Source organism: Phyllobates terribilis, unplaced genomic scaffold, assembly GCF_046119375.1.
Source record: "Phyllobates terribilis strain yellow unplaced genomic scaffold, ASM4611937v1 Scaffold_5__5_contigs__length_657084704, whole genome shotgun sequence".
In the NCBI taxonomy this organism is placed as follows: domain Eukaryota; kingdom Metazoa; phylum Chordata; class Amphibia; order Anura; family Dendrobatidae; genus Phyllobates; species Phyllobates terribilis.
In genome coordinates, this window is record NW_027362765.1 from 149,330,276 (window position 1) to 149,346,437 (window position 16,162).

The 16,162-nt window shown below is 44.1% G+C and overlaps 1 protein-coding gene across 1 annotated transcript in view; it reads left to right on the plus strand.

The window, feature by feature from the left end:
* PSMD11 (proteasome 26S subunit, non-ATPase 11) overlaps nucleotides 1-16,162 on the plus strand; it is a 34,661-nt gene that overhangs the window by 14,291 nt on the left and 4,208 nt on the right. Inside the window, exons 3-13 of the mRNA XM_073683169.1 lie at nucleotides 1,264-1,388; nucleotides 1,813-1,884; nucleotides 2,069-2,126; nucleotides 2,976-3,170; nucleotides 3,342-3,486; nucleotides 6,140-6,200; nucleotides 7,209-7,271; nucleotides 7,388-7,513; nucleotides 8,285-8,320; nucleotides 14,297-14,348; nucleotides 15,341-15,483. Of these exons, the coding sequence (XP_073539270.1) occupies nucleotides 1,264-1,388; nucleotides 1,813-1,884; nucleotides 2,069-2,126; nucleotides 2,976-3,170; nucleotides 3,342-3,486; nucleotides 6,140-6,200; nucleotides 7,209-7,271; nucleotides 7,388-7,513; nucleotides 8,285-8,320; nucleotides 14,297-14,348; nucleotides 15,341-15,483 (1,076 nt within the window). The remainder of the gene's footprint in view (nucleotides 1-1,263; nucleotides 1,389-1,812; nucleotides 1,885-2,068; nucleotides 2,127-2,975; nucleotides 3,171-3,341; nucleotides 3,487-6,139; nucleotides 6,201-7,208; nucleotides 7,272-7,387; nucleotides 7,514-8,284; nucleotides 8,321-14,296; nucleotides 14,349-15,340; nucleotides 15,484-16,162) is intronic.

Below are 16,162 nucleotides of genomic sequence, written 5' to 3' on the forward strand. Positions count from 1 at the left end.
GATACCCAAGTCCTCTTCCCATTTTGTTAAGAATCTGGGAGGAGGCTGATCTATTGGGTTAGTTAGCATTGTGTGTACGGAGGAAAGTGCATGACGAATCACCCCCTTACCCAGGCAAAGATTTTCAAATGTGGAAGGGATTTGTGTATATTGAGCGGAATTTGGAAGGGAGTGAACAAAGTGACGCAGTTGAAGAGAACGCCATGTGGTAAGGGATCAGTAATAGCTTGAAGCGCCTCTGAAGAAGGCCAATCATTATCTGGAAAGCCCTAAACCTTAACTCAAGAGATCCAGTCTTAAAACAGGATCTGACAAACCAGGGGAGAAGTCCGTAGAGCCGATAATAGGCGATAAAGGAGATGGAATGGGAAGGAGAAGTTTGCATATCTCTGGTCTGGAGCAGCAGTGGAGTGTAACACTAATTGTAAGATGAGATTTCAGTTAAGATTGGGAAATGAAGGGTACCCAGGGGAGAGCAGCTAAAGTGGCCTCTGAGAAGCTTTGTTCTATTTGTACCCATAGCTTCACCGAGGCATGCCTACACCAATCTATAACTCTAGACATATGAGCAGATAAATAGGATGTTTTTACATCCGGGAGGCACAAGCCTCCCCGACTTTTTGGTCTATATAGAGGGGAACGCTGGAGGCTAGCTGGTTTGTTAGCTCATGAAACCTATTTGCAAGGACACGATAGATTTAAAAAAGGATCTAGGGATTTTCATGGGGAGAGTTTGAAAGAGATATATACGAGGAAGGACGTTCATTTTAAAAATTTCACATCTGCCAAACCAAGCAAAGTTTAGACCATTTTAAACAATCATCTTTAATGTTCTCTAACAATGGTAAGAAATGAAGTTTGAAGATGGAATTAATATCAGCGGAGAGGAGAATGCCGAAATATTTCAGGGACTGAGATGACCAACCAAATTTGAATGAGTTCTGTAATGAGGAAACTAATTTCAAAGGGAGATTTATATTCAAAGCCTCTGACTTAGTTAAGTTGATTTTTAAAATTAGACAAAAATGCATATCTTAAATTCCAACATCAAGCCAGGGTGAGATGCAATCGGGTTAGTTATGAAGAATAACAGGTCATCTGTATAGGTTGCAATTTTGTAAGGGATATTTTGAATCTTTAGAACCATAGTATCATCTGGGTTGGACTGAATACAGCGAAGGAAGGGCTAAAGAGTGAGGATAAAGATTAGGGGGGAGAGGGGATCTTCTACCCTTCTAACTTCATTGTCTCGTTTTGTTTCAGAGCTCGGTGGTCTTCTGAAATACGTGCGCCCCTTCCTGAACTCCATTAGTAAGGCCAAAGCCGCCCGTCTTGTGAGATCTCTCCTGGATTTGTTCTTGGACATGGAAGCTGCAACTGGACAGGAGGTGAGCGCATGGTGATTTAGGATTTCCTGAAAACGCTATAGCAAGCTGTGGGCGTATAATGTTGCTTTTGTTAGTTCAGTGTCACAGAGACCAGAGATAAGTTGCAACCAAGTACAACAGACTTCGCTTAATGCTCTGGTGGGAGAAAAAGGGTCCTGCATGTTGGATCCCAGACAGACATGAGCATCCATACTCCTCATGACCAGTCCTGATCATACAGAGTCTGGTACAGAAAACTCCCAACACTAAGCAAAAGCCGGCTGGCTGTATGTCAGATTCTGCAAGAGAAAATGTAGTATTTTATGCCCGCCATCGAAATAAGTGACCTCCGTCATATATTCTACTGTCATATGCTGGTGATATATAGAAATGGGACCCATCCCCCCAGTTCTAGCATTTCATCTGGTTGTATCATGTCCTTCAGGTGGAGCTGTGCTTGGAATGCATTGAATGGGCCAAGGCTGAGAAGAGAACTTTTCTGCGCCAGGCACTGGAGGTAAGCGAAAAATGGGTCTGTTCCCTTTATATGGTGTGCGAGTATATAAACGTAGATGTGCTTACCGTATAAGCCTTAGGTGTCTGCATCTTATGACCAGATCCCACAATAGGATCACCCAGTAGCTTGAATAATATCAGTCTTCCATTCTTGCAGTCGCTCACTGTCTGGTGTTTTCTCCTAGGCTCGACTCGTGTCTCTCTACTTTGACACTAAACGTTACCAAGAGGCATTGCAATTAGGTACGTTTGCCAGCAGGTGGCAGCATTTCTCCTCTTATCGGGTTACAATGCATCATTCAGGCTCTGAAGCCTCCATGTCTCTGGGACTATGTGGTGAGAAATGACGATGCAATGGGACATTTACATTGTGTAAATGATAACTTTTCCTGTTAGTCATTTTATCAAAATAATTCTAATGTGCCATTGCTTTGCTGAAATTCTAGAACCTTACTCCAATTACCTGATTTTTTTTTTTTCCTTGGGCAATGTCATAAATGTCTGATACCTGCAGGTCCCACCTCGGTACATGAGGGGCTCTATTGTTAAGATGGTGTTGGGAGCCAAAGGTGTGTAATATCCTGCGGATCGTGAGATGGGAAAACCCCTTTATATAAATCTTCAGCTTTTACTTTGATACCTCACAGGAAAGCACTCTGGCTCCTGATTCATCAAGCCTTTTTTTTTCTTTTACAAAACTTTGAAAAGTTGCATTTTTTTGTGTAAGGCTGCCCTAAAAGTTTGCGAAATTTTGCGTTTTTATGCCATTTTTGCCCAGCTCCGACAAAGTGGGCCGAGCTGGTTGGAGGATGAGGCATGATGTTACTTACACGACAAATCTTATTCCAGCCCCTGACTGGAGTAAGGTTTCTGGCAAGTTGCATATGGAGGAGCACGCCACTTTGCACCTTGTCGGATTGTTTAAGAGGTATTACTTCTTAATAAAACAAGCTCCCTAACTTCACCCTGCCCCCTCATCAAGATCGGTGTGATGAAGCTGGCCCTTTGTATTCTTACACATCCCTAATGTTCACCTATTAGTTCTGACCAGCCTCCGTCCTTGTAATTTAATCCAACTTTCTCTGCTGCTAGGTTCACAACTTCTACGAGAACTGAAAAAGATGGATGACAAAGCCCTACTGGTGGAGGTTCAACTCCTGGAGAGCAAAACCTACCATGCCCTTAGCAACTTACCCAAAGCCAGAGCCGCCCTGACGTCTGCCCGTACTACAGCCAATGCCATCTATTGCCCACCCAAGCTCCAAGCTGCACTGGACATGCAGTCAGGTCTGTCACTGGCATTACTTTTTATTAACACTATTGCTTTTGGTGCTATATACAGATTTTCTGTATATTTTCCTACTGGCATACATTTAGATGTATTGACATTACCGATGCTAAAACCTATTACTGTTATGTAACTAACAAACCATTTACTGCACCTTGCATCAATTTCAGGTATAATCCATGCAGCGGAGGAGAAGGACTGGAAAACGGCCTACTCCTATTTCTATGAGGCATTTGAGGGCTATGACTCCATTGACAGTCCCAGAGCTATTACAGCTCTTAAATACATGCTGCTCTGCAAGATCATGTTGAACACGTAAGCATCGCTTTAAAAAAATAAAATAAAAATTGTGAGATTTGAAAGAAATCCGTTTTATCCCCAGAAACAGTGCCACACTTGTCCATGGACTGTGGGTGCAGTACCAGACTCAGAACATGGATAGGAGTGGTGCTGCTTTGGGGAAACATTCCTGTAGCATTTCATCATCACACATTAAACAAATATCTTTCTTCAGTAATATTGTTTTTAGGATTTTACATTTTTTACATTTTGGGCGGATTATTATATATGATATAGATCCTTTCAGGGGAATTTTTCTTTAATTTAAGTGAGAATCCTATACTGGGATATGTTGAAGATCTGACTATAGATGAGTACGGCAAAATTGCGGCGGCACATATGTTATATATGGCAAGAAAATTGATAGCTTAAAAATGGATAGCAGATCAGGAGCCTATGGAATCAGAATTTAATTGATAAAGTTAACTGGCTAGTAAATTTGGAAAAGGGCATATACCGTATTTTTCGGACTATAAGACGCACCTAGGTTTTAGAGGAGGATAATAGAAAAAAAAAATTAAGCAAAAAATGTGACCATGATGCCCTGTTAAGGGGGAGGGGCTCTGCTGATGACACTGTTATAGGGGTAATGTCCCCCCATCCTGGTATACATGGCCCCCTTCTTCCAGTTATACGTGGCCCTCATCCCCATCCTGATATGCATGGCACCCCAATCCCCCATCCTGGTATGCATGCCCCCCCCTCATCCCTCTTCCTGGTATGTATGGCACCCTTCATCCTGGTATGTTTGGCCCGCCCCTTCACACCCATCCTGGTATGTGTGGCACCTTCATTCCTTTTCCTGATATGTATGGCACCTTTCATCCCTGTATGTATGCCCCCCTCATGCCTCTTCCTAGTATGTATGCCCCCCCCCCCCCCCCCCATCCTGGTATGCTTGGCACCCCATGATCCCCGTTGCACTGCACAGAAAAAAAAAAATAAACAATTATACCATGGGTGTGGTGAATATTCATGGTCTTTAATAGCGGGCACACTGACCGCCAAGCGCAGCAGTAGCCGCACTGCGGCTACAGTGTGCGCGCTATTAGGGAGAATGAATGGTCACTGCTCCCCACGCATGCAGTCCCAGCATGGGGAGCAGTGACTATTCCGGCACAGAGCGGGACACAGTATAATTGTTTTTTTTTTTTGTGCAGAGCAACGGGGATCGGGGTGCCAAGCATACCAGGATGAGGGGGGCCATGTATATATAGGGATGAAGGGTGCCATACATACCAGTAGCCGCACTGCAGGCACAGTGTGCCGGCTATTTAGTAGCGGGCACAGTGTAGGCTGCAGCAGGCGGCTGCTGTCGCTTCCCCCCACAGCCACAGTATTTATGTATATCGGACTATAAGACGCAACCCCCCCACTTTCCTCCAAAATTTTGGAGGAAAAAAGTGCTTCTTATAGTCTGAAAAATATGGTACCTTAAAAGAGATGCTATCTCTCAATTTGACAAGATATGGGGTTTATGGATTGATGGCTCTGGTTTGACATCTTGGGAACTGAGGAGATTTCGCCTCGGCTTGCTTTGAGTTACGTTGATATGATACCTCAAATTAAACTTCTTTGAAAATTAATAAAAATGTTATTAGTACTTCCACAAGTTATATGTAATTGGATTGACTATTGTTACTATGTTCAAATATTTGTTCATCTAATTATGGTGGTTTTGCAGAGCGGAGATGTATAAATAACTCATGTTTAATGCTTCTTAAGGTTGGGGGGTGGAGAACTGTGTTTCTCAAATGTTTGTCTGGTTGTTGTGTTTTTTTTGTTTTTTCTTTGTTTGATTTTACCTTTGTGAAAATCTTTATAAATTTAATTTATTTATTTTTTTAAAATCAAATGTTTTTCCATCAGTGAGCTCGTTCTGAGAGTTTGTAACTCTACATCAGGTTTTTTTTGTTCTTCTGAGCTCTTGTTATCACGCAGTTCAGTTCAGCTCAGGTTTGATATGGTCATAAATCAGGTGAACTGAGCTCAGAAAGAGACAGATAAGTTATCTCTCATCAGAACGAGCTCGCTGATGGATTCGGAGTTAACTAATTTTACAGCTTGCAATGTGCAGGGAAACGGCTTGTAAAAGCCAAACGATGCGAAAATTTTAATTAAACCCAAGTGTATAAATGATTTAGCCTAAATACATGCATTTAAGTAAAAAATGCCCCTGATTGTGTCTATACTGTTTTAAGTAAAGCCTGAAACTAGTTGTATGAGGTCATGACAACACTTCCTGACCTGTGATCTGTCTTTATATTACTTGGATGAACATGATGAATCTTGATAACCAATGTCCACTGTTTAAAGGATGGATATATTTATGTTCAAGTAATGTCCTCTGGACCGATCTCGCCAGCCACATGCGTAAGCTGGAAGTGTTGTCATGAGTACGGCAGTGGATCGAGATGTGCTGGATGTTCTAGGCTGGTATCTGTATAGTTTGCTGGTATATACATTTAAGCCTAGATCCTGAATACAAGGATGTGCTGTTTGTTCAGCAGCATCGGTGCTAGAGAAAAATGGATTTTCTGTAATTTTGGGATGAGCCATTAATTTTTCATGTGAAATCATGAAATCATAGAAAGTGTTTTTAGAATTATTTTTTTTCTTCCGCGTACAGACCAGAAGACGTGCAGGCTTTGGTTAGCGGGAAACTGGCACTCCGTTACGCTGGACGACAGGTTAGTAGTCTGCCGCTTGACAATGTGATTGTACTGTGGGGGGGTCCTTCAATCATTTACTGTTATTATTGCTACTGCACATCCGCCTCTTATTCAAATCAATAGGAGGCGGATGTGCAGCACCCTGCGGAGGCCATTACAAGTTAACGGAGTAGCTTGGCAAGTTAGTACTGGTGGCCGCCGACACCAATGACAGCTGATCGGCGGGGGTGCTGGTTGTCTGATCCCGGCTGATCAGACATTGATGGCCATCAATGTAAATGTAGTGGACAACCTCTTTAAACCAATAATCCATCACACTCACAAGTTACCATTTCATACTACACCCCCTGTCTATTAACTACCGTCTACATAATACTCAACATTACGTTGTCTTCCTGGGACCACTGAAACAATAGTGACCCATTGATTTCAATAGCTCCCTATAATGCAAGGAAAATGAGTGCTTATACATAGAAGATCCCTACAACTAAGAGCTGAATGTGAATGATCCCTGCAGCATAAGCAACTTGTGCTTAATAGACCGTATAAAAGGGGCCTTTCAAACTAAACAACTCAAAGGAGTCTGGCTTATCTCACCACTTTTGTGATCCGCTGTCATTACCAGGCAAAACCACAGATGACCACACATTTTCCCTGCTATGACTGCTGGAGGAGCATTACTTGTCAGCTTGTCAAATGAATGACCTTGCATGGTACACTACTGGTCTGGCTCTACATTCTGTCACATTAGGGGATCCCAAGCTGGAAAACGTCCTTAATGATGTCCCAATGCTCTAGTAAGGCAGGGATTGTCCTGGTAGGAATAGCAGATCTATGGAATATCTCCCCATGCTTTGTAGATGTCACTCATCATAGGCTATGCCATATTGTGCATCTTTAGAGACACAAATTCTACTGTACGGTAATATCACCATGTACATGACAAATAACGACTGTCATCTGTATACCACTGTGCTCAATAGCTGTCTTGAAACTAAGGAATAATGATCTGTATTTGCCTTTCAGACAGAAGCACTGAAGTGTGTGGCCCAGGCCAGCAAGAACCGCTCCCTTGCCAATTTTGAGAAGGTAAAAGCTGCCATTGTGTGTAGAGCCGGGTATAAGACTTGTGTCATGAGTCATGTTATCCCTTCTCTGTGGCAATAGTGACTGCAGAACTCAGATACATCTTCTAAATCCTACAGGCACTGACAGACTACAAGGCAGAGTTGCGGGAGGACCCCATTATTAGCACTCACCTGGCTAAACTCTACGACAACCTGTTGGAACAGAACCTTATTCGAGTCATTGAGCCCTTTTCTAGGGTACAGGTAAGTTCTGGGGAGACGGTAAAGATAGATGTGTTTACTGTGATAGTCTTCCATTATATCGGCGTGAACAAATATGTCCTTCATATAGATAGAATGAACATCCATATTACGGACACAAGAGCCACACCACATGTGGTTTACTCAACTGACACCATATTGTTCTATTAAGATATCGCTTCAGTTCTGGGTTCTGCAACAGTAAAGTATGTATAACAGGGGGTCTAAAGCCAGCCATATGCTGCCATTTGTTTAGACTTTGAGTATATGGACATTTTGCATATATCAGTTACTTTTTAACCTTGTGAGTTATAATGTGAATATTTTCTTGCTACTTGGCATCATTATCAGTATTTGACCCTTCTTTAACCAAGGGCACATATGAAGGTCTGATGGCTCGTTGCACTGTGCCCGTAGCAAGGTCTGATGGTGCGTTGCACTGTGCCCGTAGCAAGGTCTGATGGTGCGTTGCACTGTGCCCGTAGCAAGGTCTGATGGTGCGTTGCACTGTGCCCGTAGCAAGGTCTGATGGTGCGTTGCACTGTGCCCGTAGCAAGGTCTGATGGCGCGTGCAGAAGGGTACATGAGTTAAAAATAAATTTACTGACTGTCAAGTTATAAACATCCAGTCACTACACCAGCACGGCGATCATTGTGGGTACATGTCATGCAATCAGTTTATTTTGTTTTTTTAACAAAAAGGGATGGTCACTATATGATCTGTTGCTACATGAGCTTTTGGATGTAATTTTTTTTCTATGCTTTTCCTTGTAGATTGATCACATATCCAGTCTCATCAAACTGTCAAAGGTAAGAAATATTTGTCGTACTCTGATTCACTGAGAGATTTTGACATCATGCTTGTCTGTCATCTTATTCCTTTTGATCATGCTGCCTAAACAAGAAGGCATGTGAAATCTAGACCAGCTCCTTCATTACCGAAGGCTATAAACCACCCAGGCAAAGGAGGAGAAGCTTTCTCTGGCTTCTCCTAACTTGGCATGATTAGCAGGTGTGTTCCCCTTTTTCGCATGCCAATCAAGTCAAGCTGTGTAGGGAGAATCCGAATGGAGGCGCTTATCAGACTTTTGTATAGCTCATGATGCCCCATAGTGTTTCAGTGTAAGGGTATGTGCACACATTCAGGAATTGAAGCAGAATTTTCCTGAGCATTTTTGCCTCTCCCTGGCACAAAAAAACGCACGCGGATTTACATGCGTTTTTGATGTGGTTTTTTAAGCGTTTTTGAGCATCAGTGAATGATTTTTGGAGCTACGTAAAGTTGGTGGGACATTGCTTAAGCCCTTGGATTACCATAAGAACTGGGGTGAGTATATTGGATCTTTTAAATGATTAAATAATGGGTCTGTTGTATTTCAAATAAAGTGTTTACACTGTGTTTGTGTGTTTCTTTACTTTGTTTGGTCATGAAAAGGTCTGATTGACACCTTGACATCACCAAACAAAAGAGCTGGGTGTCAGCTAGTACTATTCACCCAATCTTCATTAGCATTTCTATTCACGTAATTTATGCGACTGCTGTAAGCTGTTTTCTTTAGCCTGGGAATGTGTCACTAGGCAAACATTTTCCCTGGCAATAATTAACATCTCACAGCTGGTTCGTTAGCGCCTATGTCCCCCCTCCCTGATCAGCACTCAGCAGGGCTTTGGACACAACGTATTTCTGACTTCGAACCAGTCACGGAAGATGAAGTGATCAGGCTCCTTGCATCTTCTCGCCCTACCACCTGCACCAGTGACCCTATTCCCTCACATCTCCTTCAGTCCCTTGCTCCAGCTGTCACCATTCACCTAACTAAAATTTTCAACCTCTCCCTCTCATCTGATATCTTTCCCTCTTCTTTTAAACATGCCAGCATACATCCATTACTTAAAAAACCATCCCTTGACCAGAACTGCACGGCCAACTACAGACCTGTTACCAATCTTCCCTTTATCTCTAAACTCCTGCAACGCCTGGTCCATTCCCATCTAATCCGCTATCTCTCAAGACAACTCTCTTCTTGACCCTTTACAATCTGGTTTCCGCTCTTTACATTCTACTGAAACTGCCCTCATTAAAGTCTCTAATGATTTACTAACAGCTAAATCTAATGGTCACTACTCCCTGCTGATTCTCCTGGATCTCTCTGCAGCATTCGACACAGTGGATCACCAGCTCCTCCTCACTATGCTCCGCACTATTGGCCTCAAGGACACTGTTCTCTCCTGGTTCTCCTATCTCTCTGACCGCTCCTTCTCTGTGTCTTTTGCCGGCTCCTCCTCCTCCCTACTTCCCCTTACTGTCGGGGTTCCTCAAGGATCAGTCCTAGGCCCCCTTCTTTTCTCCTTATACACCGCTCCCATTGGACAAACAATCAGTAGATTTGGTTTTCAGTACCATCTCTATGCTGATGACACCCAATTTTACACCTCTGCTCCAGACATCACCCCTGCATTACTACAAAAGACCAGTGATTGTCTTTCTGCTGTGTCTAACATTATGTCCTCCCTCTACCTAAAACTGAATCTGTCAAAAACTGAACTACTCGTCTTTCCTTCCTCCACTAACCTACCTGTGCCCGATATTGCCATTTCCGTTTGTGGCTCAACTATTACTCCCCAGCAACAAGCCCGCTGTCTTGGGGTCATTTTTGACTCAGATCTTTCCTTCACTCCTCACATCAAATCACTCGCTCGTTCATGTCATCTACACCTTAAAAACATCTCAAGAATGAGGACTTTCTCCCCTTTGACTCGGCAAAAACTCTTACCATAGCTCTTATTCATTCCCGTCTGGACTACTGCAACTCTCTACTTATCGGGCTCCCTCTTACTAAACTCTCCCCTCTCCAATCCGTCCTTAACGCAGCAGCCAGGATCATATTCCTCGCCAACCGCTACACTGATGCCTCTTCCCTGTGCCAGTCATTGCATTGGTTACCCATCCAATATAGAGTTCAATTTAAACTTATCACGCTTACCCACAAAGCGCTCCATGCTTCAGCACCCCCCTGCATCTCCTCCCTTGTCTCTGTCTACCACCCTATCGGTGCCCTCCGGTCTGCCAGTGACTTAAAACTAAAATCCTCCATAATCCGAACTTCCGACTCCCGTCTCCAAGATTTCTCGCGTGCTGCGCCAATTCTTTGGAATGCACTACCCAGGACAGTTCGATTAATTCCCAATACCCACAGTTTCAAGCGGACCCTAAAAACGAATTTCTTTAGACTGGCGTGTCACCCCCACACACTATCTGTCCGTCCCAGTTTTCCCCCATATTAAAATCTTCTTCAATTTCAGGTTCATACCAACCATGCACATAATAGCTTCGATCAGGACTGCACACATACTGGCAGGCGACCAGTCCATGTATTATTTATCCTATTTAGTATATCAAGGCTGCATTATACAATATATGTTCATTCTACCTTTTGTGTCTCCCCCATTTCCTCATAGACTGTAAGCTTGCGAACAGGGCCCTCACTCCTTTCGATATGAAATATGGTTATTCTGTATTGTCTGTATAAGTCCTCCCTAAAATTTGTAAAGTGCTGCTTAATATGTTGGCGCTATAAAAATAAAACAAATTATTATAAAATTATGTTGCGTCCAAAATGCAGAGTTCTAATGCTGCACTTTTGTTGTCGGTACATGTGAATCCATCGTATATAATGACACTTCAATTGGTCAAAATCTGCAGCGGAGACTAGCGTGTCCGCTACAGAAGTTGACGTGCTTCGGGTGAGTTTGGGTACATGGCCACGGTCAGGAGCCGCTGCAGGTTTGACGCTGCGTGTTTATACAGCATCAAAACCGCAGCGCCCAAGTGTTACGTTATAGTGGATGGGATCTCTAGAAATCACATGTCCGCTATGCGTGCATCTGAGGCTGCGAATCACCCGCGGACACTGACATGCGGCGCGTCTTTCAGGACCGCAGCATGTCAAATTCTCTCGTGGAGTCGCTAGTCTCCGCAACAGAAATTTGACCACTAGAAATTATTGAATTGGGTAAATCCACATGGTTCAGTGAACACATGTGGATTTACCGCGTTCAATAGAATGCAACGTTTTGGACGCAGCAAAAATTTGCGGTGCTACGTCTAAATTATGGGCACAAAACCTAAAATTTAAAAAAAAAAAAAAAAAAATGGCATGGGCTCCCGCGTCATTTTTCTAACCAACAGGGGGATGATATTAGTAGCCGCGGAAGGGGCCATTAGCCAACAATGTTCTCTGGCTATTAATATCAGCCCACAGCTGTTTAGCCTTTACTGGCTAGATTACAGGGGGACTCCAGAAAAAAATTCACATGTGGTCCCCCTATTAAATCTAGCCAGCAAAGGCTAAACTAGACAGCTGCGGGCTTATGTTAATAGCCATGGAAGGGGCCATGAATACTAGCCCCCTCCGCAGCTATTAATATCACCCCTCAGCAGTCCCAGAAATGGACTGGCGCTTAGCCTCGCTCTTCCACACTGCCTTGTAGCGGTGGCAGGGGGTAATGGGGTTGGGATTCACGTCAGCCTTGTATTGGCGGCTGACGTGAAACCCAGGTTAGTAATGGAGGGCATCTATAAGACGCCCCCATTACTAACCGCGTGTCTAAATGGTCGCCGCTTTTTCAATAAAAGACTTTATTCTGGCCGAGTATTTTAATGAAATAAAAAACACACTTCTACAATTTTTTTATTACAAGCCTCCGCGAAGCCCTCGATCTCCTGCAAAAAAAAACCCCTAAAAAAACCAATATCCCTCACCTGTCCGCCGTCAACGACGTAGTCCACGATCACAACTGTCGCACGGCCATCACTGATGTCACAGCTGTAGAATACAGCACTGTATACTGGTATACTGACAGAGGTGTAAAATCACCCCCTGTCAAGTATTCAGTGCTGCTCTGGGGTTCATCAACTGATGAGCCCCGGTGAGCTTAGAGACTGTGGGAACATTCTTCCGAAAGTTCCCACGGTAAGCATCAGCTGATCAGTCTCATGACCGATCACCTGATTACCAGCTTCAGCAATCAGCTGATGGTCACGTGACCATCAACTGATTGCTGCCAGCACTGACCACCTGATGGTCACGCGACCATCAGGTGATCGCTGTCGTCACGTGATCATCAGGCGTTCAGTGACGTCACCGCAGGTCCTGGAAGAGATGACATCACAGAGGATGACCACGGGGGGGCGCCGGACAGGTGAGTATAAAGTTTTGGGGTTTTTTAACTGCTGCTGGCACGCGGGCTGGGAGGTGCAGACTGCTGCTTCTCCCATCCATTTTGCTCTCACTGTTATCAGCCAGAGCAGCGGTCGGATGAGAGGAGTTGCAGCCTCCTCTCCCGACGCGGGTACCAGCCGTGGCGCGATTTTGCGCCTATTGATTTACATTGAAACGCAGCAAATCCGCGTGTATAGATACTTTATATGCGGGTTTGCTGTTATTCAATGCAAGTCAATGGGCGTGATTTCGCAGCAAAATCGCACCTGAATTGGTTGTGCTGCGGTTTGTGCTGCAATGAATCCACAGCGGAAATTTCTGCATCATGTGCACAGCACATGCGGATTATCATTGCTCTACATGGCAGACCTATTACCTAAAAACCGCCTCGGAAGCGCATTAAAACCGCATCGTGTGAACTCCGCCTAAAGCTAGCTTTATGTAGCGGGGGAGCCTGACTGTATTCATTCTGCCCAAGCTTGAAACATTTGACAGTTTTTCATCTAATTTGTTGGGGAGGTGCGATGGCTAGTCTTTGGCTAGAGACCAGCAGTTTCACAGATTTTCGAGTCCATTAGATACAATGGGAGATTACATTTGCCCGTGCCTCCTAATAGACGCATTCAGATGACATATCTGTCAGAGTCCAAAGGATCCCAAATAAAGGGTCCAGTTCACTTTGAGAGCAGATTTGTAGTGAGCAGGACATGCAGAGAACTGGAGAAGGATGCTCCTTTGACTGTTTCTCCCAAATACTATAATGGAAGCGTATGATGTCGAGGGCTGCGTATGATGCTGCTGTGCAGGAGGTGAAATACCACGAAATTGGCCAAATTCAGGCTTCACCTTAACCTGTCATGAGCTTTTACACCATTGAAACACCAGTAGCTGTCATTAATAGTTGCTGTAGATAGTATGAGGCTTTTTTCTGGTTGCAAAATTGCTGACCTACCCCTGCTACATCCTATGGAATCTAACTAAAAGGACAGTGCCCCCTCCCCTATGACCCAGCCTTCTGGCCAATGATTGCCCCCAACGTCCCCTAAAGCATGCGTTGTCTTACAGGAAAACGTGGGGAGGTTAGGGTGCCATTTAGCACTAAACACGCAGACATGGGATTTCATATCTAGTGTGCAGGGGGTGGCTGTGCATCGGGTGAACAAAGGTGCAGTTCCCATGTAAAATGCTGGACCCTTCTTATGATAAATGTCTAGTGGACTCCTCTATTAACATACATGATAAGACATTTGGGGACAGATGGGAAATGTATAGGGTCTCCTTTGCACACAATTTAGGACTGGGGTACACATTTTCTGACTATATACACTCTTTAGTAGCTGAAATCATGCATACATGTGAGCTTCCAGCTGCTCCATAACCAGGAACTCGTAGGTCACCCCAAAATTTTGCAGATGGATTTACTGATCCAAATCCAGTATCTGTCACTGACCAATATATACAGGTTCACTCTCTTTTTAGCAGCCCATCTTGGGTTATGCCATCCTACACTTTGTCAAAACGTCACAGGTCACACCTGTAAATGCTGTCTCTTTTCTCCCTGTAGCCGGAGGTAGAACGAAAACTCTCCCAGATGATCCTAGACAAGAAATTTCACGGTGAGCATCCGAAGTACACCCAGAATGCTAGTACATGACTTCCAGCTTTATGTATGACATTCTCTTGTTTTCCCGCATGCCAGGCGGTGCCTGCCGGGGAAGAGTTTAATATGTTGGTACATTTAGTCTAAATAAGATGTTCACAGCCATCTGGGCAGAATTTATTAGCACATCCGTGCGGAGGATTAGCGGAGGCTCCGAGAGCAGCCTGCAGTCTACAGATAAGGGATCAAGGAGATGAGCGCTCCCTGCAGGCCATTTAAATACGTGTTATGTAAGGAGCTTAGCCCTTTCCTAATTGTTGGGTTACTCTTCGGGTAAAGAAAAAAAAAAAAAGCAGTTTGACTACAGTATATTTTACAGTGTCAGTGTAATTAACAGCATGTCTGTGGTTACCCGATACTCAGTCATGAAAATCCACTTGACTTGGCCAAGGGTGATACATTAGAAATATGTAAAGTGAAGAAAGTGCAGTTATTTCCTTATTGTATAGTAAAATATCCTCTGTACAGATAGATCACTCGCCAATGGCTATGGCAGGAGTGGTAGAATGGCATAAGATGCCCTTAAAGGGGTTGTACAGGTAGAAAGACATGGCTGCTTCCTTCCATGAACAGCACCACTCCTGTCCTGGTATTGCAACTCAGCAAAACTGAAGTGATCGGGGCTGATCTGCAGTACCACGAGCAACCTGTGAACTTGTATGGCTCTATTGCTGGAAGAAGCGGCCATGTCTAATCCTGTACAATGCTTGAAAGGGTTTTTCTAAATCCTGGGAAAGTGGTAGGTGGGGAGCTTGGAGCGGTACAACTGTCAGACCATGTGGGGTCCTTAGGCGAGCTTAAGAAGGCCTTGGAGCAGAAAGGCAAAAGCTCTCTTGATCTTGGATACAATTGTAGCAAACTCTCAGGTGAAAAGTAGCTGGTCAGGATGTCTTATTTGTCTAGATGAAGGTTTTAATCTTTTTTTTTTTTTCCTAATTTTCTGTACAGGTATCCTAGATCAGGGAGAGGGAGTCTTGATCATATTCGATGAACCACCTGTAGATAAGACATACGAAGCTGCTCTGGAAACCATTCAGAATATGAGCAAAGTGGTGGATTCTCTGTATAACAAGGCCAAGAAGCTCACATAGGTGAGTAGTAGTGGCGGCAAGTGATGGCTATCTCTGAGGTCGGAGCTTAAGGAGGGAGAGGTGACAAGGGGCAGATATAACTGTATGATCAGCAGATCAGGAACCTACTAAGATCGGTGCTGTTGGCTGCTCTAACCTGAACATAGTGTGACCCACTATGGAAGCTAGCACTGCAAGACAGCACTTCCCAGCTGGGTTTCTGTGGCGATCAAGCAGCAAAGTGAGATGATGAAATAGACTTTTATAGGAAAGGTCATGTTTATCCCTAGAGCAGAGCTCCTCGTCTCCTAAACTGTGATCCAGGTTGGCACAATGCTCCCCACACAGAATGGTGCCAATCGCAGCCCAGTAGGCCAGAAGTTCTTGTCTGTCATTTTGGACCAAATGGGCCAGAACTGTAGAAAGAAGTCCTCTCAGTGGGATCCTATTCTAAAGGCAGCACTGCACAGTGACCTCTTCAATGCTGTACCCAACAGCACATATGCTTCCTGGGAATTCCCCCATGGCCCTGGGTCCCATCCCCTTCTCAGATTTAATGGGGTCACTTTGGCACTAAGTAAAACTAAGTCGGACAATAAATGACAAATGCACACAGAAGTCAGTGCCTTGTTAGTAATCATTTGCCCTTTGTCACCCTTTTAATGCTATTCAGTCCTGTTCTTCTTTAGTTCTCAATTGC